The 25,000-nt window shown below is 35.8% G+C and overlaps 1 protein-coding gene across 7 annotated transcripts in view; it reads right to left on the bottom strand.

Moving 5' to 3' along the window:
• LOC113104398 (transcriptional enhancer factor TEF-5-like) overlaps positions 1-25,000 on the bottom strand; it is a 40,516-nt gene that overhangs the window by 734 nt on the left and 14,782 nt on the right. The window contains exons 3-15 of one of the 7 annotated variants that reach the window (XM_026266089.1): positions 23,669-23,920; positions 13,679-13,743; positions 13,449-13,511; positions 9,836-9,847; positions 7,705-7,833; positions 7,581-7,624; positions 7,441-7,497; positions 4,868-4,929; positions 4,631-4,767; positions 3,512-3,685; positions 2,669-2,812; positions 2,444-2,596; positions 1-1,736 (exon numbers count right to left, since the gene is read on the bottom strand). The exon at positions 1-1,736 is cut by the window's left edge and continues 734 nt beyond it. In XM_026266089.1, the coding sequence (XP_026121874.1) occupies positions 1,623-1,736; positions 2,444-2,596; positions 2,669-2,812; positions 3,512-3,685; positions 4,631-4,767; positions 4,868-4,929; positions 7,441-7,497; positions 7,581-7,624; positions 7,705-7,833; positions 9,836-9,847; positions 13,449-13,511; positions 13,679-13,743; positions 23,669-23,792 (1,278 nt within the window). In that variant the 5' untranslated portion in view covers positions 23,793-23,920 and the 3' untranslated portion in view covers positions 1-1,622. Of the gene's footprint in view, positions 1,737-2,443; positions 2,597-2,668; positions 2,813-3,511; positions 3,686-4,630; positions 4,768-4,867; positions 4,930-7,440; positions 7,498-7,580; positions 7,625-7,704; positions 7,834-9,835; positions 9,848-13,276; positions 13,340-13,448; positions 13,512-13,678; positions 13,744-23,668; positions 23,921-25,000 lie in introns of all 7 variants that reach the window. The other 6 variants (XM_026266090.1, XM_026266093.1, XM_026266091.1 and 3 more) reach the window with 6 other exon arrangements.

Genomic DNA, 25,000 nt, shown 5'->3' with positions numbered 1-25,000 from the left:
CTTGTTTTAAAAAAAAGTTTATGTACATCTAAAAATGAGATTTAGAGAGATAAGAACGTCAGTGCTGACGTACAGGGTGACACTAATGACTTTCCCTTTTACACTTTAACACCAGCAATACAAGAAAAACTGATGCTTGAACTCAAAACTAAAGGATCTGACATGTAATTCAGAGAAGAAGAAAAACAAAGGTACACAGTGCAGATACATTGTGATGGTGAAGAAAAAAGAATGACTTGAGTTAAAAAAAACAGCTTGGAAATGCAAACATTCTCTTCAAGGTTTTAAAAAGCACCAGATACGACAGCAATGCAACATCCTCTGACTTAAAAAGACAAATCAACTCCATCAAAGTATTGTTCCAGGATTAAATGTTTAAAATCTCAACGGGCAGCACTTTGTTTGTACCAGAGTGACATTCACACTTGACTTTTCCTCGGTTCATGCATCTCGTGAAAGCTTCGATGAACAGCAGAGTTCAATACTTTGTCACCTTGTAGCATAAAGAAATTGATCGCTTTATCTATTCCTACTATTTTATGTCAAGAGGTAGTCAAAAGGCACTTCAGAGTATCAATCGATTTGTGTTCTTTCAAGAAAGGCACTCACTCACATTTGGGTCAACTTCTCAAAATCCTTTAGTACCTGCAAAACGGTTTCTGACGCCTTTTGTCTTGTTCAAAGGACAGCCGATGAAACAAGTAACATCTGCAGTTATTCAATTAAATAAAGTCCATGCATTGTTTTCTGAACTTTAACTGCAGTGTGTTTGCAGTACGTCCGTCCTTTATAAAGATGAACATAAACCCTCTGCTGGCCGACCTGGTCCTCAATTACACATCAGGCAAATCTCACAAAACCTGGCAACAACATGTCCATTTCATATTTCACCCCAACATCAAAAGAAAAATTACAATCATTTTTTTCTTTATTAAAATGCATTTTTTTTTTTTTTTACTTTTTTCCATTACGACATTATATTGAAGATCATTAATCACATTGCTTCCCAAAATCTTTTTACTGTAATACAAAAAAAGCACTGCCTTTATCCTAATTTTTCTAATTTTAAAAATTTATAAATTAGCATTTTTCTCTTGCACCATGATAAGAATTTAGGGAGAAAATTTGTGGTTCTTGAAAATAACATGCAAAAGTAGTCTTTATTTTTTTTTTTTGATTTTAGGGTAAAATGAGACATTTCTCTGTGAGATTCACCCTTATATCACTGTAAAATGCTGCATGTAATATTCACAAACAGCACATATTCTTTCCCATCAAAACACATTCACATTCCCTCCAAGGAGACACAACGAAGCTCAAAAGACATCTATGATCTGTATATGCAACAAAACCAACGTGACCCATTAAGTATTTAAGGCATTTTAAAACAAATACAAAAAAGTTTTTTTTTTGTTTTTTTTGTTGTTGTTTTTTTTTACAGAGTAATACTATATGTTTATGTCCTCAAAGACTCAAATTCTGTACCAGGTTTAGAACAAAAGCAAAACATTTGGTTTTTTGTAACATTTAGGCGTATTCCTCCGATGTTTGGACAATTTGGCATATTCCTCCATACGTGTGACGGAGGGACTGTGCAAAGCAACAGAAGTCTGTTGTCGGCGCTAGTCTTTAATGAGCCTATAGACGTGGTATTGTGCCCCGTGTTCACTCGTCGAAACTTCAAATACAAACGCTATACACAGCAGAGTCTCCTGGGTTTCCCTGTTGGTCACCACCTGCAGCAAAACAAACAGAGCATTTATTATTTCCAAAATAAAATGAGGTATTATTACAATATCATCATAGGGTAATGTAAAACATTTTTAATTTTGTAAACTTTATTGTATAAAGTATTTAATATTTTAAATCATTTCCAATAAATCACAGAATTTTTAACCCCTTTTATTCTCATCATAAATTTGATATTACTATGAATATCAATATAATGTCAACATGATTGTGATTATTATTTTCAAGCGATAATAACAAATAAATTATTAGATTATATAACAATTTTTATTATCATATCATCATCATTAAATAGTAAACATGTTCATAGTTATCTGATAATTATAGATTTAGAAAAACATGTTTTAGAAAACATTTATACTGTGTTATAACGGTGACAGTTTTTCAGATCATAAATGATATATTACTTTTATCAAGATTATTATCATCGATCATTATTACATTTCGAAATTCAATTATATAATTGAAAATATTTGATTTGGTCTCTCCCATTAATTACAACAATGTCTTATTTAAAGAATTAAATTAAATCTAGATCATTGATATGCCTCTTTTTAAACATGTTATAACAAATATTTTTTCATTTCTTTAGGTAAAAAAACTACAACGTATGTACCTGTAAAACAATACAGATAATTCTGAAGATGACAGGGAGTTAAAGTCTTTACCTCACTATGAAATCTTGGTGTTTTACCTGTAAGATGGTGAAGTTTTCTAATACGCTGTTCATCATGTATTTCTCAGGCAGGTGCTTGAGCTTGTGGATGAAGTTGATCATATATTCACACATGGGAGAGCGATGGATCCGAAATAAACACTTCCCTCCCTCGGCACGAGCGTACTCTGTCTGTAAACCCAATAAAGCACGGTCAGATACGAGAAACACTAGCACTTCTCAGTCAGTTCAAGGCTTACTGACCTCCACTTTTTCCACCACTTGCTTCCCGAAAGAGCAGACTTTGGTTGAGACGGTGATGGTCATGTTCTCTGAGCTGCTGTACTGACTGCTGACTCCGTAGAAGGAGCCCGGTCCATCCTGAACGCCGCTGTTGTTCAGATCCGCCTGAGACAGAAAAACTAACTCAGTACTGTGGTGCAACTAGATTCAAGCTGCACGATTTAAGACAGGGTTTCCCAAAGTGGAGTTTGTGTGCATGGTATGCCTATGCCTATGATTAAATAAAATTAACGAATTAATAAAATAAAATAACAATAATAATAAAAAAATAATAATAATTAAAATTTTTGCAAAGAAATGTTACAGGTTAATGCAAATGTGATGTAAATGTAAAATCTTAAATGTATAAAAATAATTATCATCATTTTGGGAAATCCTGTATGAAAAAAAAAAATCTTGTGGGATTTTTTGTTTTTTCATTGTAAATTACAGTAATATAAATTTTTATGATTTGTTGACAGTAATAATAGCAATAGCGGTGTAAATACTACAAACACTTTAAAACTGATTTTAAAAAAATTAACGTTTTTAAAGTTAAACATTCAAAATGTGCCATTAAATAATATATATGATACATTTACTTAAAATCTCAGGGGGTACTTTAAAAAAAAGAAACAAAATAGAAATTCCTTAATTTATGTAGTACATATTTTAGGGGGTTCGGCTGTCAAAAACGTTTGAAAACCCCTGATTTAAGGACTCATTCATATTTGTACTAATAACAAGGCAGGTACAGTATGTATCAAAATACCCCTAAAGTGCTTTTCTGTGAAGGTTTACATCACTTAAATGACATGCACACACCCAAAATTTGACGAGGAAGAAGGCGTTTTGAGGGCCCTTCTCGTACAGCTCCTTGAGTCCTCCCGTCTTCTCGGGGAACTTGTCGTAGATCTGTCGGATGTCCACCGCCTCCAGCAGAGGGTCGCTGTAGGAGGGGTTGGTCTGGCCAATGTGAACAAACAGGTGTTTGCTGTACTGTAAAAGGACATTAAATATATTGTGAGCCGTCTGTATTTCTGTATGCAACTTAAGCTTCACTAATAAAGTTGATCTATGCCAGTGCTTCTCAACTCCAGTCCTCAGGAGCCACCGCTCTACATATTTACTATGTTTCTGAATCTGACGCACTCAGTTCAGTTCATGGATATCTCTCCTAACAAGCTGATGATCTGAATCAGGTGTGTTACTGTAAATGAGGGAGACATACAAAATGTGATGAGCACTGGAGTTGAGGACCACTAGTCTATGCTATTTTTGTTAATGGACAGAATCAAAACAGTCACTAATTATCATCTAATTATTATTTATTATTAATAAAAAAAAAGTTTATTCATACATTTATTCATTTTTTTGCTATTCTCGTTTAAAGGGCTGTGACTTTGGCCAGAAATGTTGTAATTATATATTAATATGACTATAGCAAATTATTAATTATATAATATTGTAATTTTTAACAAAGTACAAAATAAAATTGAACAAAATGATTAGGTTATTTTAAAAAATAATAAAATTTAGAACTGTACAACTGCAATACTAATATATATGTTTAATATTTGTGTCTAAATTGTAACATTTCCAAATATTAAACCATTAATTAAATTTCTCTTAAAGATTATTTTTTGTTGGCAACAGCCATGTTTTTTTTTCATGCTCCTTGTGATAAGTTTGGGAAGCTAGTTGGTGCATTAGTTCCCAAAAGCATGTTGAAGTGGAGATGGGTTTCATGTGAAGCAGCATTTACTGTAAAGAAAGCCACTCTTGAGTTGCTGCAAACAGATCATGAGATTCTCAAGTGTAAAAAAACAGTGCACAGAGCTTTACTCTGAAACATGCTGCATGTTTATTTAACACACGAATCCATATCACTATTCACACGACTTTGTAAATCAGCATATTTGTGGAGTGCTCCTGTCTACTCACAGAGTCCTGGTCTTGCGGGACCTCCATGAATGCGGAGTACTCCAGAAGACGCAGTTTGGAGGAGGCGATGGTGCGATCCTGCCACACGGGCACTGCAGTGGCAACCGGCGGCAGAGGAGGGGCCAGAGACTCATACGCTGCACAAACACAAGGGGGCGCCAGTGAAGACTCAGCCATGCACATAAACAGAAGAAACAGAAGGGGGGTGGGCTACTACTAGTGCACTAGTGTACTTACCTAAGGGTGCTTGAACAGGTCCAGGTAAGTTTGAGTAAGGAGTTGGGGCAAATGGCTTGATGCTGAAAAAGTGTTCAGGATTTGTTAGGATCAAAGTTGCTTGTGCAAAACTTGTACTTGTTACAAAGTGCACATGAAAAGATCATTTACTTTGGTTAAACATCGCCTTATCAGGGTTCCCACACTTTTTGACCATTTCCAGTCATTTCTAATTGCTGGATAAGGATTGTTAAAAATCATTTTGATGAAACGGATTTGTAAATGAATCATTTACAATCAACCAGTTCAACTGAAAGAACCAAGTGAGTCAAAAAATGATTCACTTACAAATCAAACATCTAGCCTTATGCTAGACAAGAGCAATATCCAGCTGATTATTAATTTCATAATAATAGATATTAATTTGATAACTAGAAAAATTTATATTCACTATAGAAATGGACAAGATTTTCCAAAAATATATACTCTGAGAAAATGGAACAAAATTATTTTTTTTTAAATCATTATTTCTTGTTCACATATTTATTAATTGAGTATATAGTTGTGAGATATACAGTAAAGTGGACAATAAGCCAGTCATTATCACTAAAATCAAGACCAAGATCAAGACTTTGCTTCACATCAGGGTCTGTGGTTAATTTTGTGATGATGACTAGTTGACGTATAGTGCTTTAAAATGATTAATCACATCCAAAATAAAAGTTTTTGTTTATGTAATATATGTGTGTATTGTATATATTTATTTTGTATACATAAATACACATACAGGATATATTTGGAAAATATTTACTTATATTTGTATAATTTATATTTAAACATATTTAAGATAGAATTTTTTTTTTCTTTAATATATACATGCATGTGTGTATTTATATATACATAATAAATATACAAAGTAGACACATATTATGTAAACAAAAACTCTTACTTTGGATGTGATGAATCGCGTTACATTTTCTGACAGCACTAAATATATCATATGTCACCAGCTGTATTAAAACAATCGGCCAATTTTGGCTAATTGTTTTTAGCGGATGATACCGATTATCGGCCGATACATTGTTGTACACAAAAGAAGATATTTTGAAGAATGTTGGAAACCAAACAGTTGACAGTAACCATTAACTTCCATAGCATTTTTTTTTTCTTCATGTAAGTCAATGGCTACCGTCAACTGTTTGATTACCAAGATTCTTCAAAATAACTTCTTTGTTGCAGAAGAAAGGAACTCATTCAGGTTTGCATTTTTGGGTGAACTGTTCCTTTAATATCCAGTCCAACAAAACACAAATTTCCTGATATCTTCCAGTTGTCTATGACCGTGGGAACCCTTTGTTATTGTTTTTCCATTGAAGGTGGGATATTTCAACACCTTGGCACTTCACTTATCCCACAACTGTTTGTTTTGGCCATATCAGCTAAGCGTAAGTTCACCTACTTCAGAGTGAAAGTGTAATATGACAGAAGTCATGTGTGCTAGCTCACGTCTGATAACACACATGCTCCAGAGATTTCAGCAAAAGCTGAGAGCACAGAACCAACAATGTAGAGAGGAATCAGGCTGCCAGTGAATAATGTTGGGAATAAAAACCAGAACCCAGACAGAGCAGCAAACTAAAATCTGTTTGTAATTTCCTGCACCCCTACCGAATCTACAGTAAATCTAACCACGTTTTAGCTTAAACTGTGAGCTTGAAATCTAAAACAAATATGATGGAAAAAAATGGCCGCTACTAAATAATAAAGAGTTCCCTACTTTTAACCATCAATGAATTTTGATGACTTTTTCAGTTGCTTGCTATTACTAAGCACAGCACAGAGAAATTCCTAACCAATTAAAAATAATTTAGAGCTAAACAGTTCATATTACAGAAATGGATTACTTTTTCATAACTTGATGAATTTCCATGCCTTTTTTAGGCACCGGAAGTTTCCTGAAATTATTGCAATATTATTCATTAGTATATTATCATGTATTATTATATAATTATATATAAATATTTCTATATTTTCCATGTGCATAGTAATCTTGTGCTCAAACAATAAACAGATGCACCCTTTTTACCAGCGGTCCTCAAAAAACTGATTTACAAACAGTAGACAAACACATTATTTTTTTCCCCCTATTCAAACCAGCGTAGTTATTGTTAACTAAAACTATTAAAAATACTTTTTTGTTAATTGAAGTAAAGCTTAAATAAACTATAAAAATCTAACGAAAGACATGAAATGTTGCTTTTGCAGCTAACTAAAATAAGTTTAAACTGAAGTACCAAAATAACTGAAATTACAATAAAAAATAAATAAAAATAAATATATCTAAAAATAAAAAATAAAAACTAAACTAATATTTTAATTAATGTTCATTCAAAATATCAATGAAATCTATAATAGTATATAAATAATATTAAACTAACACGCTCTTAAACTCAAGAGCTACAAGTTTGAATCTGTCAAATAATGAACAGTTGGATCTATTTTACGGCCGTCAGTGGAATCTGAACCAGGTTTCCATCCCTAGCAGTGGATCAAGCTAGCGAAAGATCAGTTCAAGCTCTGTGGAGGGAACTTACGCGTAGCTGGTGCGGCCAAGCCCAGGACTTCTTCCTGGATTGTGCTTAAGAACCAGCCTGATACATAAGAACGTAATCCATTAAACGTGCCAGATACACAGACACACAGATAAACACGTATGAACGCATGAATTACTCACTCCTCAGAGGGTCCGGGTTGACCTGGGATAGGGGTCGGCCAGAACTGGAAAAGCAGCAATGAAAATAAATTTAATTGCTCCATAATTCGTGTACCTTCCAGGTTAAGTACAATCTAAATCGTACCCGTGCAGTTGGAGGGTAAGGGGACTGTGGAAGAGGCGGAAGAGGTTTTCTGATTAGACTCGGTGACACGATCTGAGCGGAGGAAAGAGCCGCCATATTCTGGAGAGCTTTGTCTTTGGACGCTTGATCCTGAGGAGACGGAGACACAGGTCAGCAGAGTAATCCAGAACAAAATACAGAAAAAAATCATTGTTAATTTTAATTAATGCAAAGCAGCCTGCTGATTTATGATTAAGTTAGGTAAAAGGCATCGGAAGAAGGGAAATAATAGGAGATCAGAGAGCACCAAATGAATCACGAAGAGAATTAGATTAACATTGACAGTGTTTGTAAGACAGCGATTGAAAAGGGTTACAGTTTCAGGTAAGTTGATGTTTTAGGCTTCAAATGTCTTGTTTTCTTTCAGCTGTGCATGAAAATCAGCACATAGAGCTGCAAAACCATCTCTACCGCATTAAAAAAAAAAATCACAATACATAGTCCAATGGCAAATCAGTATGCAAATGTGATGATGTCATTGCTATTAGATTTTAGAATGCTGAATTACAAAAAAGTCAATTAGATATTTTTAAATTCTCTGAATTCATTACAAAATAGGACTTATAATATGTAGTATATAAAAATTTAAAAATCATACAGCAAACCCAAGGCCAAAACTACTGTTATAGGTAGTTCTTCCAAAAATAAAAATAGGAATATTTGGAGAAATAAAGCATTACATCACTTGGTCACCAATGGATCATCTGCAGTGAATGGGTGCCGTCAGAATGAGAGTCCAAACAGCTGATAAAAACATCACAATAATCCACAGCATTCCAGTCCATCAATTGAGAAGCCAAAAAGTTGAGTTTGTGAGAAAGAAATTTGTCATTAAGATGTTTTAACTTTAAACGTTTGTTGAAATAGGAGTTCTCTAGTCGTAATATTTCTTTCTCCAGTCAAAAGGTAATCTCGTCTGAATCAGGAGAGAAGTATGCACAGACTAAGAACCATTTACAACAACAACAACAAAAAGTCTAAAACAGCTCTAAACACATGTTGAAATAGTATATTCTGATGTGAAGACAACAGGAGATGGACTTTTTCAGTGGAGGAAGCGTTATTATTGACTTTTGGCCATAAAGTTAAAATACCTTTATGGATTTGCTTCTTACAAACACGCAGCTTTTCACTTCACAAGACATAAACTGATGGAGTACTGTGGATTACTGTGATGTTTTTAATCAGCTGTTTAGACTCATTCTGACGGCACCCATTCACTGCAGAGCATCCATTGGTGAGCAAGTGATGAAATGCAAAATATGTTCTAATGAATAAACAAACTATCCTGATATTGAGGACATTTTCAACAAAGTAAAATTTTTAGGTGAACTATTCCATTGCCTTGTGAAAACTATAATTATGTGGTTGCTTCAACATTAGTTACTAAACCTTTAACCCTATTAAAATCATGTTCAGTAATAAGAGTCTTTGGATTTCAGTTCCGACAGAGGAAGAGGAAAAAGGCAAAAGCAATACAGTTATCTGACAGATATCAATTACTGTGCAGCCAGCAAAGCAAAAGCAACATAATACTGGCCCGGGATGTCAAACAAACACACTTTTTTTGGACCACTTTACAGTTTTGTCTCACCAGTCAAGCACTGAATCTGGTCAGGCTCTTTTTTCATGGATATTAAATTATACCCCATGAAAAACCTGCCCCGCAAATGAAAGCAACATAACTATACGTTTGGCATGACGTTCCAGTTTTCCAGAGGCTGAGCGTGTAGCATGTCACTTTGCATCACAATAAATGAACGCAGATAATAAAAAGACTTGGAAGCACAACCACAATAAGTGGTGTTGTTTCACAATTACGTTTCTTGAATTTATAAAGCCTGTATTATCTGCAGTACATCATAAAACAGAGGGACGACATGGAAACTTCAGAGAGCAAAACGGCCATTCATATTACTGACACAAGAATTATGAGACATCTATGCACACCGCAAGGCCAGAGAAGAGGACCTTATAATGGCAGTGTTGGATGTAAGCGGAACCTGTGCAGGACAGCCAAGCAAAGCAAAGCAAAGCAAAAATATAAAATAAAAAATCAACAATAATTTGCAAAATTCAAATCCACACTTACCAAGTTCATGGCCTGAATCAAAAGAAAGAAAGACCATTAGTACAATATATTGAAAGCAATTTTTATAAACCTATTGTCTCTGACAACAAAGTTTGAGATGCATGCTAACTACATGAAAGTCAATTACATTGACATGTGCGCCTTGGCAAATATCCTAGTAAACAGTTGGTTAAGTTTATGTCTTAACGTAAACAGTTGAGAAAAAAAAATGCATGTATACAGGTGCGTCTCAAAAAATTAGAATATCATGGAAAAGTTCTTCATGTTTTTGTAATAAAAAAAAAATTCTAGATTCTAGATTCATTGTACACAAACTGAAACATTTCTAGTGTTTTTTTTCTGTGTGTTTTTTGTTTTAATCTGATGTTTAAGACTTACAGTTTAGGATTTTTTTTTTTTTTTTTTTTAAATCAATAAAGTGTTAAAGATCTTCATAGCAGGTTTAATTATTCACTGATGAGGCATTACTGAAGCCCAGGTTGCTTTGATAGAGGTCTTCACAATATCCCATAGATTCTCTGTGAGGTTCAGGTCACGTGAGTTGGCTGGCCAATCAAGCACAGTAATATTATAGTCAGCAAACCACTTGGATGTGGTTTTGGCACTGTGGGCAGGTGCTAAAGTCCTGCTGTAAAATAAATTTCAGCATCTCCATAAAGCTTGTCAGCAGATGGAAGCATAAAAGTAGATGGCAGATCTCCTGGTTGATGGCCGCACTGACTTTGGACTTGATAAAACACAATGGACCAATACCAGTAGATAGCACCAAAACATTACTGACTTCACACTGGACTTTAGATTCTGTGCCTCTTCAAGTCTTCTTCCAGACTCCAGACTTTGATTTTCCAAATGAAATGCTAAATTTATTTTCATCTGAAAAAAGGACTCTGGACCACTGAGGAACACTCCAGCTCTTTTTCTCCTTACCCCAGGTGAAATGCTTCTGACGTTTTTCTCTGGTTCAGGAGTGGCTTGGTTCTAGGAATGTGACAGTTGTAGACCTCTTCTTGAAGACGTCCGAGTGTGGGACTCTTGATGCGCCGATTCTAGCTTCAGTCCACTCCTTGTGAAGCTCTCCCAAGTTTTTGAATCAGTTTTTTCTGACCATCTTCCCAGCCCTTTCAGTAATGACCTTCTGTGGCTTACCCTCCTTGTGGAGGGTTTTGATGATTGTCTTCTGGACAACTGTCAAGTCAGAAGTCTTTCCCATAATTGTGGTTGCATGTTCTGAACTAGCCCAAAAGGTACTCCATATTTATACTCAAAATTAATACAACTAATCAAGCTCAAAAGGAATATTCTATTTTTTTGAGATACTGAATTTTTAATTTCCCTAAGCTGTAAGTCCAAACCATCAGAATTAAAACAAAAAAACTCTTGAAATATTTCAATCCAGAATATAAGAAAGTTTGCTTTTTTGAATTCATTTACAAAAAATAAAAGACCTTTTCAAAGACATTTTTGAGATGCACCTGTATCAGTATAAAGCATCTCTGCTTTTCTTAAAGTGAAAGTGGACAAAACTGTCAAAGAAAAAAAAAAATCGCTCACTGATTTTGTCTGAACAAATTTAAGGATTAATCTATATTTAATTTATACACTGAAGACTATTCAGTGTTATTTAACATTTGATTATTACATTTCTGTACCTGAAAATGTATTGTAGATCTACCTGAAAAGAACTGTTTATTTAATTTGTGTCTGTTATATTCTATTTATTTTCGGCTATTGCTTAACTTGGTTATCTATAGGAAATATTTTAGCACTGAGCCCCTTTTGTACACGTATGTATGTATGTATATATATATATATATATATATATATATATATATATATATATATATATATATATATATATATATATATATATATATATATATATATATATATATATATATATATATATATATATATATATATATATAGTACACTTACAAATACTCTTTGTATTTATTTATTTTTTCTACATGAATGTATGTTTTCCTACAACTGGAGTACCTCGTTTGTGTGGTTTCCTTATTTACTTTATTTTATACATTGCATACTTTAGCACAGAAGCCTGAAAGACTGTCTTTACAGATGTCATATCTTAAGATTACTGATCTTTCTTTTTTCAATTATTTCTTTTTCTTTATCATAAAAAAAAAAAATGTAGGCCTATTTTATGTTGTGAATGTCCCAATTTGAGGAAAATAAATAATGTAAGCTAAATGTTCATGTTATACGTTTTGGTAGAATTTTTGAGATAATAAAAATGTGGATGGTTGTTTAAAATCAGTATATAATATAATAACATCAATTTATTGATTGATATATCACCTGAATCAAGTCGTATCATATCATTTTTTTTGAAGTATCAGCAAATATCGTAATGCTGGATATAAGAATTGATATCATATCGTATAGCATTGTGATGAACCATCCGATTTACACCCCTATACTTAAAATGGCTTGGATATGTGAAAAAGTTTCAGGCAAAAATTTCAGGCCATACTTTGTTAAAAAAAATTGGCACATCCTTTTTTTTTTTTTTATAACTTAACTAAAAAAAAAAAAATCTAATGAGCTCTAATAAAAATAAAAAATGCTTTTCTGCAAATAATTTACTTATGTAGTAGTTCATGAATATACTGACAGGGGGCGCCAAACACTACAATCTAAAATCACTAAAAATACAATGCACATACTTCATATTGTTTAGAGTTCACTGCTTATGTAAATTATATTTATGTTATTTTGCAATCTCACCCACTTATCCTCAATTTAAGGCAAAAAATAAATGAATAAAAACATATAGTCCAATATTTTATTCTAACTTTGTGCAATCCTGATTAAAATCACTTAATACACAATTTACACATTTATAAAATGTAAAGTTCTTTAAACAAAGCCTTTTTACCATAAACCAACTATATTACAAATTCTCTCCCTCTCTGTCTCTCTGTACACACACAAACACACACACAGATAGTAATATTTAATTTAATTTCAACAAATTTGTTTACATCACAGCCAGACTCATAACATAATCATCATCTAAAAAACCCATATCGGTTGACTGCATTACTATATTGTGTTATCCAGAACTTTTTCAGACAGATTTTAACAAGTATTAACAACTAAGTATTGGTGACAGATACATAGAGTCTGGATGCAAGGAAAGGAAGGTTGAAGAAAGGTTGAAAGCCAAAGGGCAAAGATCTCAGCCATTCATGCACCTTTAGCCTCTACGACAACCAGCTGCGCCAAACGCAAAGCACAACACTACATGACACAGCTTTCCATAGCACTTTCAACTTTCTGCAGCAAATATTGATGCAACCACTCATTGCTTAAGATTTTATTCAGCCAATAGATAACTGGAACTTATAGCAATCTTTTATTGGTTTTTGCAAAGGAAACTGCTGTTAAGCCCCGCCCCACCCGCAGGAAAGCGCATACCTTCAGCTTTGACTGTATCTCGCGAGATTTTCTCCGGGCAAGAACCTGCAAATGGCTAGAAACCTGCAGAACAGAAAAGCCAAAGAGGAGGAAAAGAAAAAGAGGAGGAAGAGGAGGAGAAAGAGAGAGAAGCCGTAACCAAAGAGGGAAAAGATGTGCGTTTCTAACCTACCTTTATACCTGCTTGATACTCTCGAACTTTCTTCCGCGCTAACACCTGTATGTGACTAGATACCTGAAGATATTTGAGATGGTTTAACAAAAACATACATGAGAACAGTCACAACACACTATTTGCTTTGAGGAATATTCAACTACTGAACTGAAAACTGTCATTAAATCTTATTTGTTGTTATGTAAACAAATATTTTGTGCAATCGATGGTATTTATAAAGTACATACCTGTTTTCTTGTACGGGTTTTGCCTGTTCTCAGCTTGATGTATCTCGCAATGAGCTCATTGCGGCCTGAGAGGAAAGAATATTTTCTGTAAGTTTCATAGTGACCAAAATGTGGCGACAAAAGCAATGAAAGAGAAAACATCCCTCAACAACACTACCAGACTTCATGAGACTGAAACCACAAATAGAAAACTACTGAAGTAAAGCTTTAGACTTTATATAGAATATTTGCTTGCTTTAAATGACGGGAGGGGGAACATGCTTCACTTATGACCATTTTAAAAACTGCTGCAATCAGTCATTTTGTAATAAAAGCAGTATCCATAAAAACCTCTAATAAGGATAAATAATGGCCATTATTCAATACAGTATGTAATATGAATCACCAAATGCATATAAAGTGAACATGATATGCATCATATTTTCAATTCAATGCCTATTAACGTCACGGGTGTTGAAAGATAAAATAAACTTGACAAAATTGTTAAGATTTCTTAGATTTAATTTATTCTAAAGTAAGTGTTTTAATGATGTTTAGATTTTGTTGAAAAACATTAAGAATTTTTTTGTGCGAATGTTCCATGCTTTATTTGTGCCATTTTTTTAACGTAATAGATTAATTTAAAGGTGCACTAAGCAATTTTTATAAAAACGCTTTTGACCACAGTGTTGGACCATGTCCCTAAACACACTGGCAGCCAATCAGCAGTAAGGGGTGTGTCTTGTAATGATAGCGAGAAGAGAAGGCTCAGTTTGAGTGTACAGGACATGATTTGATTTTGCATTGTTTCACACAACTTATTAGTGTTGGCTCTTGTTTGAATATGCTCGTGTGTTTTCTACTCGTTCAGAAGATGTGTAATAGCGCCCCAGAGTGTATAACAGTGAAAACACGAAAAGCCGTAAAAAATTTTCTGATTAAATCTTTTATGAAAAATGCAACACATTTTACTAAGCAAATATTCTTACAATCAAGCCGCACTCACACTACCAGCGACATGCAACGACACAGTGACAAGATTCATTCATTTCAATGGAAAGCTGCCGATTTCCGGTGACACGAGCGACGGTGGCTGTTGGCGATGGATGGGGCATGTCCAGCAACGCAACAAAGTTCAGAATCCTTCAACTTTATGCAAATGAAGAGCGACTTTCGGGAGCGAGCGGCAATTGGAAAGAAGATCATGTGACCGTTTTCCTTTAAGCTCAGCAATGTGACGGAAATGAGGCTGATGCTTGCCATCATTATACATTATATTCTATTTAGTCTTTTATCTCCAAAAGTTTGTATTTAGCAGCAAGAAAACTGATTCGCAGTCAATGTGAGAAGGCTCAGTAGCGACCTCATCGCCAGCCCCTAGTGTGAATGCAGCTTAACTACTTAAACGCATGGGGCATTCGACAACCCCTTGAAGAAGACAGCTTTGCTTTTGATATCAACAAATTTTAGCTAGCAACATTCGCTGCCCATTGATAAGCAGCCATTAAAGTGTTTGCAATGTTGGGTTGCCCATGAATGCCCATTTCTGCCTAGGAGTGAAAAATTTTTTATATAAAGTTTAAAATATAATTAGCAAGATATAAGAGCACATTATGAAAAATAAAGTTGCAAATTTTATACTGTATCTAAAATAAAAGTTTTTTTTTATCTATCTAAAAGTTGCAATTACATTTTTTTTTTTTTTTACTCGAGGCGGAAATGGTTTTCCACAGAAGAGAGACCACTGCACTGATTTGAGTTTCTGCACACCCTTCCCCAGACACACCCTCCCTCTCTCGCACTCTCTCTCCAAGCCTCCGCATTCCTCACATTCCTCTGCGCCTGTGACATCTGCCCCACACAACTTGATTTGATGAGGGCAACAGCCTGGAGCATGCATTCAGAGAGCGAGAGAACGGCCAGAAAAGAGCGAGGGAGTGAAAAAGAGAAACAAAGTGCTTTGCTGTTTCTGCCAGCAACTGGCAGCTGAAGATCATCCCATCCTACCAAAGGACACCCACACCTGCCACGAACCATCCCAGCAGGAGGTGTCCCATATTCCCACCTCCCAGCTCTGATTCCCTCATCAGGTTTCTTCTCAACCTTAGAGTGCGTCTGGAAAGGAAACTCAATGAGGAGTGTTTTGGTTCAGGAATAACACCTGAAAACTTTTTGGCATGGTTAAACCTCCTAGCCAGTCACTGGAAGGTTGCTGGATAAAATCCCTGCTTATCTCGTCCTTCAAATGCCTTTCATGCTCTGCTGAGACGGTTTACCAGAACGTGCTGTTGAGCAGAAACGAGACTCAAGGTTGGTCAGAAGGGTGGATGGTACTTGGTCCACATTACTTGGTGAAAAAATATCTTACAGGTGGAAAATATCTTGAAGCTGTATCAACTATGAAACCAGACAGACGGCATTTCTGCCATTCAACTGGGCTGGAAATCAACTTGGCAAAACCAAGATGCTGAGAAGTTAGGGAAGATTAGGGAAGGCACTGGTAGCATCAGAAGTTGTACTAAAATTGTGTAAATTTCAGTTTAGGCATGACATTTGGTGCACAAGATTTCCATGTTCTACTATGGCTAATGTTTACTTATCAGCTTTATTTCTCCTCAATGCAACTCTCACAATTATGACCTTACATCTTCATTTATTTCTTAGGACATAAACAGGCTTTCCTAATAGGTCAAATTTTGCGATCCAAAAATACAATTCTGCAATATAACTTGCTATTAGAAGATGTAATGTCTCAAATGCAACTGCAAAACTAAAGTTAATGCTCTTGGAAGCATTTCGTGCTGAAAGCATGAAAAAAGAAAAAGAAACTTAATTCAAAGCATAACAACTAAAAAAAGTTGTCTCAATGCAACACACTTATTTCCACCCATCAATGTTGGTGTAGTAAAAAGAGGCAGCTCTGCACTTCACATTACACTGCTGGGTTTTTAGGCCCAATCCAGGTGGTGTTAACAGGGCCAGAGCAGAAGGCGTTCCCGTGTCCTCACATCAGTGGCGGTATTATGAGCGATGTCGTCATTCTCCTCGTGAGTGGGCTTCTTCAGTGGCAGATGACCACATGTAAATGGATAAGGTGTTTATAGTCACAGGAGAGATCAGGCTCTCCATGAGGTCGGGATTTGCTTTCCTGGAGATGGCGAGAGCAATGAGTGTCAACAACATGCTGGGATTTGTTTACAACTTGATTTATTAATAAATCAAATTTGTGGGATTTCTCTTTATTGGCACAGTAACTGTGGCTCGGTGCGGTTAATTACTTGACATGTCAAATCAACTCACCAACCGGCTTTCACTTGAAATAAACCACTAAACCGGTGGCGTATGAGTCAAACATACCATGAACGACAACAGAACCAAGGATACCACCATAAGGCCACATGGTTTCAAGGGAATCCCTCAACAAAGATATACAACAGATATCAGACATAACATTTCAGAAAATGCCAACAATGTTCAATCAAAAATGTCATTATTATCAGCCAGTCGCTGCATCTGAAACACCACATAGCACAATTGAAGCGTCCTTCTGACTTCATAGTGAGTCAGTAAATATGTTTGGATTTATGGCAAGAGGAGAATAAAACCTGGATGATCTAATCCCACACTACAAAAGGGACTCTGGAGGCTTGCTTGCAAGATCTAGTGTGCTGCCTTGTTGTCTACAGCAAACACGGGCAGCTCCTCACATTCTAAGGCAGGATGAAACGGATTGAATTGTTCTAAAAATGCCAGCTGCTTTGTTGACGCATGCTACATAAAAGAAAGCACTTGCATAAAGTCAACAAGAGATGCAACAAACACTCAATTCTGATACAATTTGCATGTTGCTAAACTAAAGAAAACCTTTATTAAAGTGCATAAAAATATGTAGTTCACACAAATATTGAATGCAATCAGACATTTCAAATTAGATAGAGTCGTTTTCCTATCTATACTTCTATGGTGAATAGAACATAGCTATACTTAAACTTGACATTTCCCTCAACCCAGACCCTGTCCCAAATGCCATGCTCAATATTACTGATCCTGACTGGCACTGACTTGGCAAAAATACACCCTTAGCCAAAGACATAACCCTTAAGTATAATAAGATTTCAAATGGGAGACCCGAAAGCGATGGTGTCCAATCCTGGTCCTTTCAGGCCAATATCAGGCAGAGCTTCAACACTTACCAACAGATGAGCCAAGAAGTTTTCAGTATTCTTTGAGACTAGTAATTAATTGGTTCAGGTGTGTTTAATTAGAACTGGAGCTAAAGTCTGTAGTGCCGCGTTTCCACCGCAGGAACTTTACCCAGACACTAGGGTCTTTGGGCTGGTACTCGGTGTGTTTCCACCGCAGGAACCAGGAACTAAATAAAGTTCCGGGTAAAAAAATGCCCCTCAGAAAGTCCCTGCTGGCGAGGTGGTACATTTTCAAAGTTCTGGAAATTTCGGGGGCGGGACTTGGGCGCTAAACATCCTGATTGGTTGAGTTCACGCAGCATTGGTTGAGTTCAACCACCATTTATTCGGATCAACATTTTCAAAATATTACTGTTATTGTGTCATAAAATGTAATTTTAATGTAAAATGTAAAGACAGTTCTTGGAGGCAATTATACAGAAATACTTTGATGACAAACTTTGGCTCAGGCCTTGCAGAACTAGGGTTGGGCCCATAGACGATGCCATCGTCCATTATCGATGGCTGATAGACATCGCGATGTTGAGCTGACATCGTGATCCCCCCCATAACCCCCACAATCTGCCGCATCCCAATACCGTATTCTGCGTATAAGGGATTAAATATGAGATGGGAGGAAAATACATATTTTACTAATTTCTCTCCTCAATGGTTGATTATAATGTATATAAACTGAAGGCATCATGAAGCCGCTATTATGCCTGGCATTGAAACTGCTTGTGAATGCACAAACGCTTTTTAGTTTCACTTTCGAGATTCGCGATCAAATGTACTATCTTTATACTATGGAGGGGCAATGCTTACAACACATTTTACAAGATTAGATGTTTGTCAGTTGTACTCAGGATCTGCAAATCATTCACTATCATCCTCAATCATCTCTCCATACTTTGTTTATGTGGTAAGTGAAATTTTATGTCCTGTAACATAACAGGCAACCAATGTTTGTATTATGACAATGAAAAGGCTGCATTGTTAGTTAGTAATAGCTATGTTAGTAATGCTTAACTGCGTGGGTGAGACGCTGGAACGATCACTTGTTGTTGTTTTTTATCTTATAAAAGTGGAAACAACTTTCTGTCACATCCGGTGTCAACACAGTGTTACTTTACTTCTTTATTTGTGGTCATATGAGAGTAAGACATTATTCACAACTATTCTAAATATTCATATATTTATGTATATTCACAATGAAAACAAAACACTGTGCTTTTGTAAAGTGAAGGAAACAAACAGAATGCCGCAACAGGTCGGCACATCACAAAAATGAGCCAAAATTAATTTGGGCTGTTAATTGTTGCACAGTTTTTGTTTCTTTCGTTTTGTTCATTTATTATTTAGAAAAATATTTCCCATATAGGCCTATTTAGTTATAGCTTTATTATGTTTTTCTCCATTCGCAAAAGCACTTCAGGTGCGTGACATGACCATGTGAATCCTCATGTTCTGTTTTTTATTCTGCTTTTTGTTTCCATAAAATTAATCCCAGGAAAACTAATTTAGGTATTTTTATTGGTTAACAGCCAGTGTCATTTAAAATTTAATTTAATTGTAATTTAACAATCACGTCAGTTAATACTGGCTTAATGACCGTCAGTTATTGGTTAGGGGAAAAAAATAACTTAAATTAACATTTCCTCTAAAAGTTAATCAGAAATATAATGATAGGCTAATACAACTGCAGCTATGTATGAATAACGCTTGATGATCAAGTATCCAAATAGTCTATAACAAAGTACAAAAATTGAAAATTCAAACTCATGAAACTTAGGCCTATACAATTTTATAACAGGCTATATAATAAAGTTTTGTTTAAAATGGATGAAGAACAGGCTACTGCCTTATATAATTTTCATAATAGGTTAAATTTTGTATGGAAACAGCTCGAGGGCATTTTTTTTTTTTCGATACTCCAAAATTATGCAATTTTCGCAATGCTTTTTTATGCATATTCTCTGTCAATAACAAAACTGGATGTAAACATGGCTAATGTATGTTACATAGTTGCATTCTTTTGTTAGCTACTGCTAGATACTTTTGCACTGGGAGCTGTCTATGACACCTACAGATTTTGCCTAGGTAGGAAGTTCACTATGAACCAGCAGCCAGGGGACTTTGATTTATAATCAGTCCCTCAGCAGTGACTCAAACCTCATGCAGGTGCAAACAGCACTTAAATCAGTATTTTAAGATTGTGCAGAGGTTTCTGCAAATTAATTTCCCGAGTAGCCTGTATTAAAGTAAGGAATGTATGGAGTATACGTCTTTGAAATTAGTCTAGCCTAAATTAAACGTGTTAAAATAAAATAAATTTTTTGAAAGAGCCATGCACAAGAACGAAAAAAGCATACGAACACAGCAGTTGCGTTTAACATAGTGTTCTTCAATGAAAATACAATTGCAACCCTAAAAGAACCTCAATGTTTCTTCGTCACCAGCACTGGGCTGTGTTCAGGACACTTTCTGTCAGTTTGCCTTGCTTTCTTCCAGTCTGGTTTGTATCTCTAGGCTTGGCTTGCTAATTCAAACCAGCACTTGGGTTTTGTCTTGTCTGTTTCTCTGAGGAGAAGGAAGGCGAGCAGACAGTTCGAAGAGGAGGGGACCAACGCCAAACACCTGGACCCTCCCAATCCAGCCAAACTGGAGCATACATCTGCAAATTATGAATACACAGATGAAAGAGAAACATATCGCACAAGGCAAGAGTTAAGCCGTATTTGCTTATTTTTCCAATTTTTGCAATAGATTCGCTGGTTGTGTCCCGCTAACTTTCTGACACACCTGTTTTATAGTCTGTAAATCAACAAATGTGATCCATACTGGCAAAATTTGTCAGAATGTGCATGGGCTAATTATGAGCTTCAGACAAAGCAAGTGGAAAAAAAAAAAATATTTTGGTTGAATTTGAGATTTTCAAAAATAAGTTAATTAAGCCCTTGATCTAGAGATCCCAATGCTCCACATAGTAATTAAACATGTTATATTATCTTTATTTGTAGCTTTATTTTCTGAGAGGTCTATCTTCTTTGTTTTAAAAAGCTGTGTTTGTCCACCAGAAGCAAAGCATTCTTCTTGCATTTTGGTTTTTGGTTTGAAAGGAATATGAATGAATGAAAATATATAATTTTGAATGTTTTTAATAGAAAATATGAAAATAACTAATTTATGAAAATTTGCTTAATTTTGCCAGCACAGGTCACAAATTCAAATTAGCAGTTTTATAAAAGAATAGAATAAAAATATATTTGACAGAGTTTACACAATTGCATGGTCCCCCTTTACATGCTAAACATGCTTTCTTGTTTATTCCGTGTCAACTAAGTCCCCAATGGGGGCGATAAAGTTACTTTCAAAGGTCTGAGTCATTCAGGTAGCTATCTATAGGTTAACCAACTTTCTAAGCAAGATTAGATAATGATCTTTGTTGTTTCAAAGACAGAAATCTGACAGCAGAAACATTTACTGAGATGACCTGTAAGTGCTAAAAAGATTGCATTCACAAATTCTAATCTTCATGTTGTTCAGTCTAATAAGAGTTTAACGCTTTAACACTGGAAATACTACTTTGCACCTGGAGTCATTAAAGTGCTGTGCCTCAGGGGCAGACCTACCTTGTTTAGGAGAAGGAACTAGTAAGAAAAAAAAGAGTACATGAAAATGGAGGCGGGAGGGTGAGTGAAATCTTGTGGGGGAACAAACCTGGATTGAGCAAGACAAACAGAGCTGGTTTTGCCACTTTTTCAACTGGGTGAGAGGGAGGCAGAAGGAAAATAAACGACAACTCTCTCACAGGGCTGGGAAGAAAAAGAGCTGCCAATAAATGGAGATTATAAATACAACCCGTTTGAGGCTAAATTAAAAAAGAGAGGGGGGCAGCAAGCAAGCATGGACCGAGAAGCGACAGAAAGAGTGATATGTTTTTGAGAAACCTGTCTTCTGTCAGTCATGTAGTCCACAGAGTAGCTCCAGGACAAGTATAGGCCTGTTTTATGAGCTCTGAGAAATACAACTGCTGGCTAAGACGTCTGTTTGTAAAGTACGTGGGTGTATTAGTGAACGAGAACCTCCGTTTATCGATAAAAAAAAACGACTTCATAATATGAAGACATTGATGGCTACTAGTGAATGGCTATTTCAGCATGACTAAATACGTGATTACGTAAGAGAGCAGATGGCACACAAGCATGATGCATTTTATGATGCTTCATGAATGCGTACACATGCATGGATTTATTCACAAAGGTATGCACAAAGTGATCCTTGAGTGGATTTTGTACATGGTTGGAAGCGTGTCGGGTATAACAACCCGGCTCTATCAGCCCATTATCTCCCGCCCTTTTTCTTTTCTCTAGTTTCCATCCCTCTTTTTGCCACCCCTCCCATAAGCCATTCTATCTAGAAACACTTGTCCTGCAACCATCAAATGCACAAAAAACCTCCATCAAAAAAACTGCACTGCAGCGATACGATCTCGGCAGTTGAACAGTGTGTGTTTTTAAATTCTCTTTCATTGATGAATACAATGTGAAGTTCCTGCAAAATTCAGTTTGGGCGGCAGTCGATTGAAAGGCAATAATTACTTCCCTTATATCAATTTGTTAGCTAAAAATCACAAAAAGAAAAGTAAACAGTCAGTGATTAAATAATAATAAGAAACTTATTGCAAGCAACAGGACAAAAAACTACTACAGTAGAACAAATAAATAAGAAATGCAACATACATTTTATAAAGTAATCAAATTTATAAAAACAGCATATTCTTCACTGTTTAAATTAAATGTTTATTTCTTCTCAAAGAGTAGAAAATACTTAATCATGCATAACAAATTCACGGTTCACGATGACCGAAATATAGGAAGATAAAATTTAATGCGTTTCTGAGGGGAACTGACTGTTTTCAGAAAAGTTTACAAAGCGTTTTTTCCTTTTCATCTTGCCTCCTAATAATGTATTTAAATTAGTGTTAATACACAGCCCTGCTGTGTTTACAGTAGTAACTAAGGAAATGCTGTATTACTGTTCCATAAGCACCACCTGCTGGCAGAGAGTGAAATTTCATCTCATTCAGCCAGTCTGCGGTTTCTGTTTCATGCAGATGTTTTATGTAGTAAAAATTTTACAAAATCAGGACATTCCATTCTTGCTTCAGGTTTTGAAATTATACAGTCTAATATAAATCAAACATTGCACTTTTTTTATCAATTCATGATCAAAATGCAGTGGTAGCTTCTAATTTCAAATTATTGAAAAATCAAGAGTGAAACACAAACATTTTTATTTTATGTGATTTTTCAGTTTCTGTACCTGAACATCTACAAGCATAAAAACCTAAAGCATCATTTTATTTCCAACTCCGTGTTATTCTTTTAATTGTGCTTTGAATTGTAATATGCTCATTTGTTCTTATTTACTGGTTATTCACTAGTTGTCTTTAATAATATGATTGAACTTTATATTTCTATTTATTTTTGGCTAGTGTTTTTGCTGTGGTATTAAAATTTAAATTGAGAGTTCTAAATTGCAATTGGTATATAAAATATCGGTGTCATATAAGCTTATTTACTAGAATACAAGATAACGTAGATCAAAAACAATGATAGCAGTGACCATTTGTTTGTTTTTTTGTGTTTTGTGGCAGGGCAAGTAAAAATGTGACATTTTGGCCAGTAGAAAAATTTGTGCTATAAAGCGGCCCAGTATAAGAAATCCTTAGCCTTAAGCCCTGGACTTGTCAAATGTTGATGTAAAAGGATTTATGCATTAGAACTTTTCCTTCGGCACACGAATGCACTGCAAGCTCACTTACCGTACATCTTTCCCTCGTCCGACAGGATGATCTTGCGCCGTCCACAGGGCGGATATATAGCCAGTGCCTCCTGAAAGCTCTGCTCGATGTCAGGACTCCACACGCCCTCGGCGTCTCCATCCATGGCCTTGTCCAGCTCATCACCCCCATCCTCCAGCCCCTGCTCCGGGCTGCCGTTGGCACTCCACTTGTTGGACGCAATGGTGCCGGCTCCTACCAGGCCCTGCCACGAGCCCCCACGCTACACAAGTACTGCAAGAATGAAACAAGGAAAGAGGGCAGAGAGAGGCAGAGAGAAGGAGAATGTTACTTTATTGTGGACATAAAGATTAAGCTAATAAATCCTCTTTCAAAACCGCTCCATTTAGTCGTGTGCACCCACAGTTTTGGGCACTGGCTGATGAAGACAGCAGCAACTATGACTCTTATTACCATTTCCTCTTTTCAAACGCTTCCAAAATGACAAATGAATTTTCAACATTATATAAAGCTCCATTTAAAAGGATTAGACAATTAGGACTAGCCTGCAAAAATGCTTGTGGTTGGGAGCACGCGGTCCAATGTGGCCGTCTAAATGTCTGAAAATGGTTAAGGGATCTTAAGCGTTTTTCAGGCTGCCTCTTTTTCGCATGGTATTGTTCATGAGGATCGGGTCCCAGGAGTCACTGGTGTGCCCACATATTTCATTCTTTTATTTCACTTTCTGCTGATGTTGACGAAAAAACGCAGCTTGGGTAAATACGGCCGACTCCGATTGAGACTATCCTTTGGGGATATTCAAACGCTCTGGTTACACGCACACTGAAAGAATAAGCTTGACTTGGCAGCACAAAGACACAGAATGAGCAAAATAACGTCCGGGAGAGCATTGGAATATGCGAGCGGCCTAATTACTTTTCGACATTGCAAGCCTCAGACCTCAGCCCAATCTAACGCTGCAGGGAGGACAATTAGCAATGCATTTCCAAACTGCATTTGCCTCTCAGGTGACACGCAACACCATTCATCCTGTGAAATCAGGATAGTCACAGTCACTGGATGTTCCCCAGAAAAGTTACAAAATGTCTAAACCTGCAGTAGAACCAACATTTGAAACAATTACGCATAAGTTTCTCAAACATTAAATTGTCCTGTACATATTTTCATTCAGTCACACAATGCAAACATTTAACCTCAAGTCTGAGCTACACTGCATTAGGCATATAATACAAAACAGTCAAAATTGAGTTATAAAGACTATGATCTAGAATTAAAGCAAAATAAATGTAGAAAACGTAGAGCCACAACGCTAGGGTGTTGTAATTCACGCTGATTTCAGTAGTGCATACTTAT

This window comes from Carassius auratus, chromosome 6 (assembly GCF_003368295.1).
Source record: "Carassius auratus strain Wakin chromosome 6, ASM336829v1, whole genome shotgun sequence".
Lineage (NCBI taxonomy): Eukaryota > Metazoa > Chordata > Actinopteri > Cypriniformes > Cyprinidae > Carassius > Carassius auratus.
The sequence above is the reverse complement of the archived record's forward strand: the minus strand, read 5'-3'. Positions and strand labels throughout refer to the sequence as shown.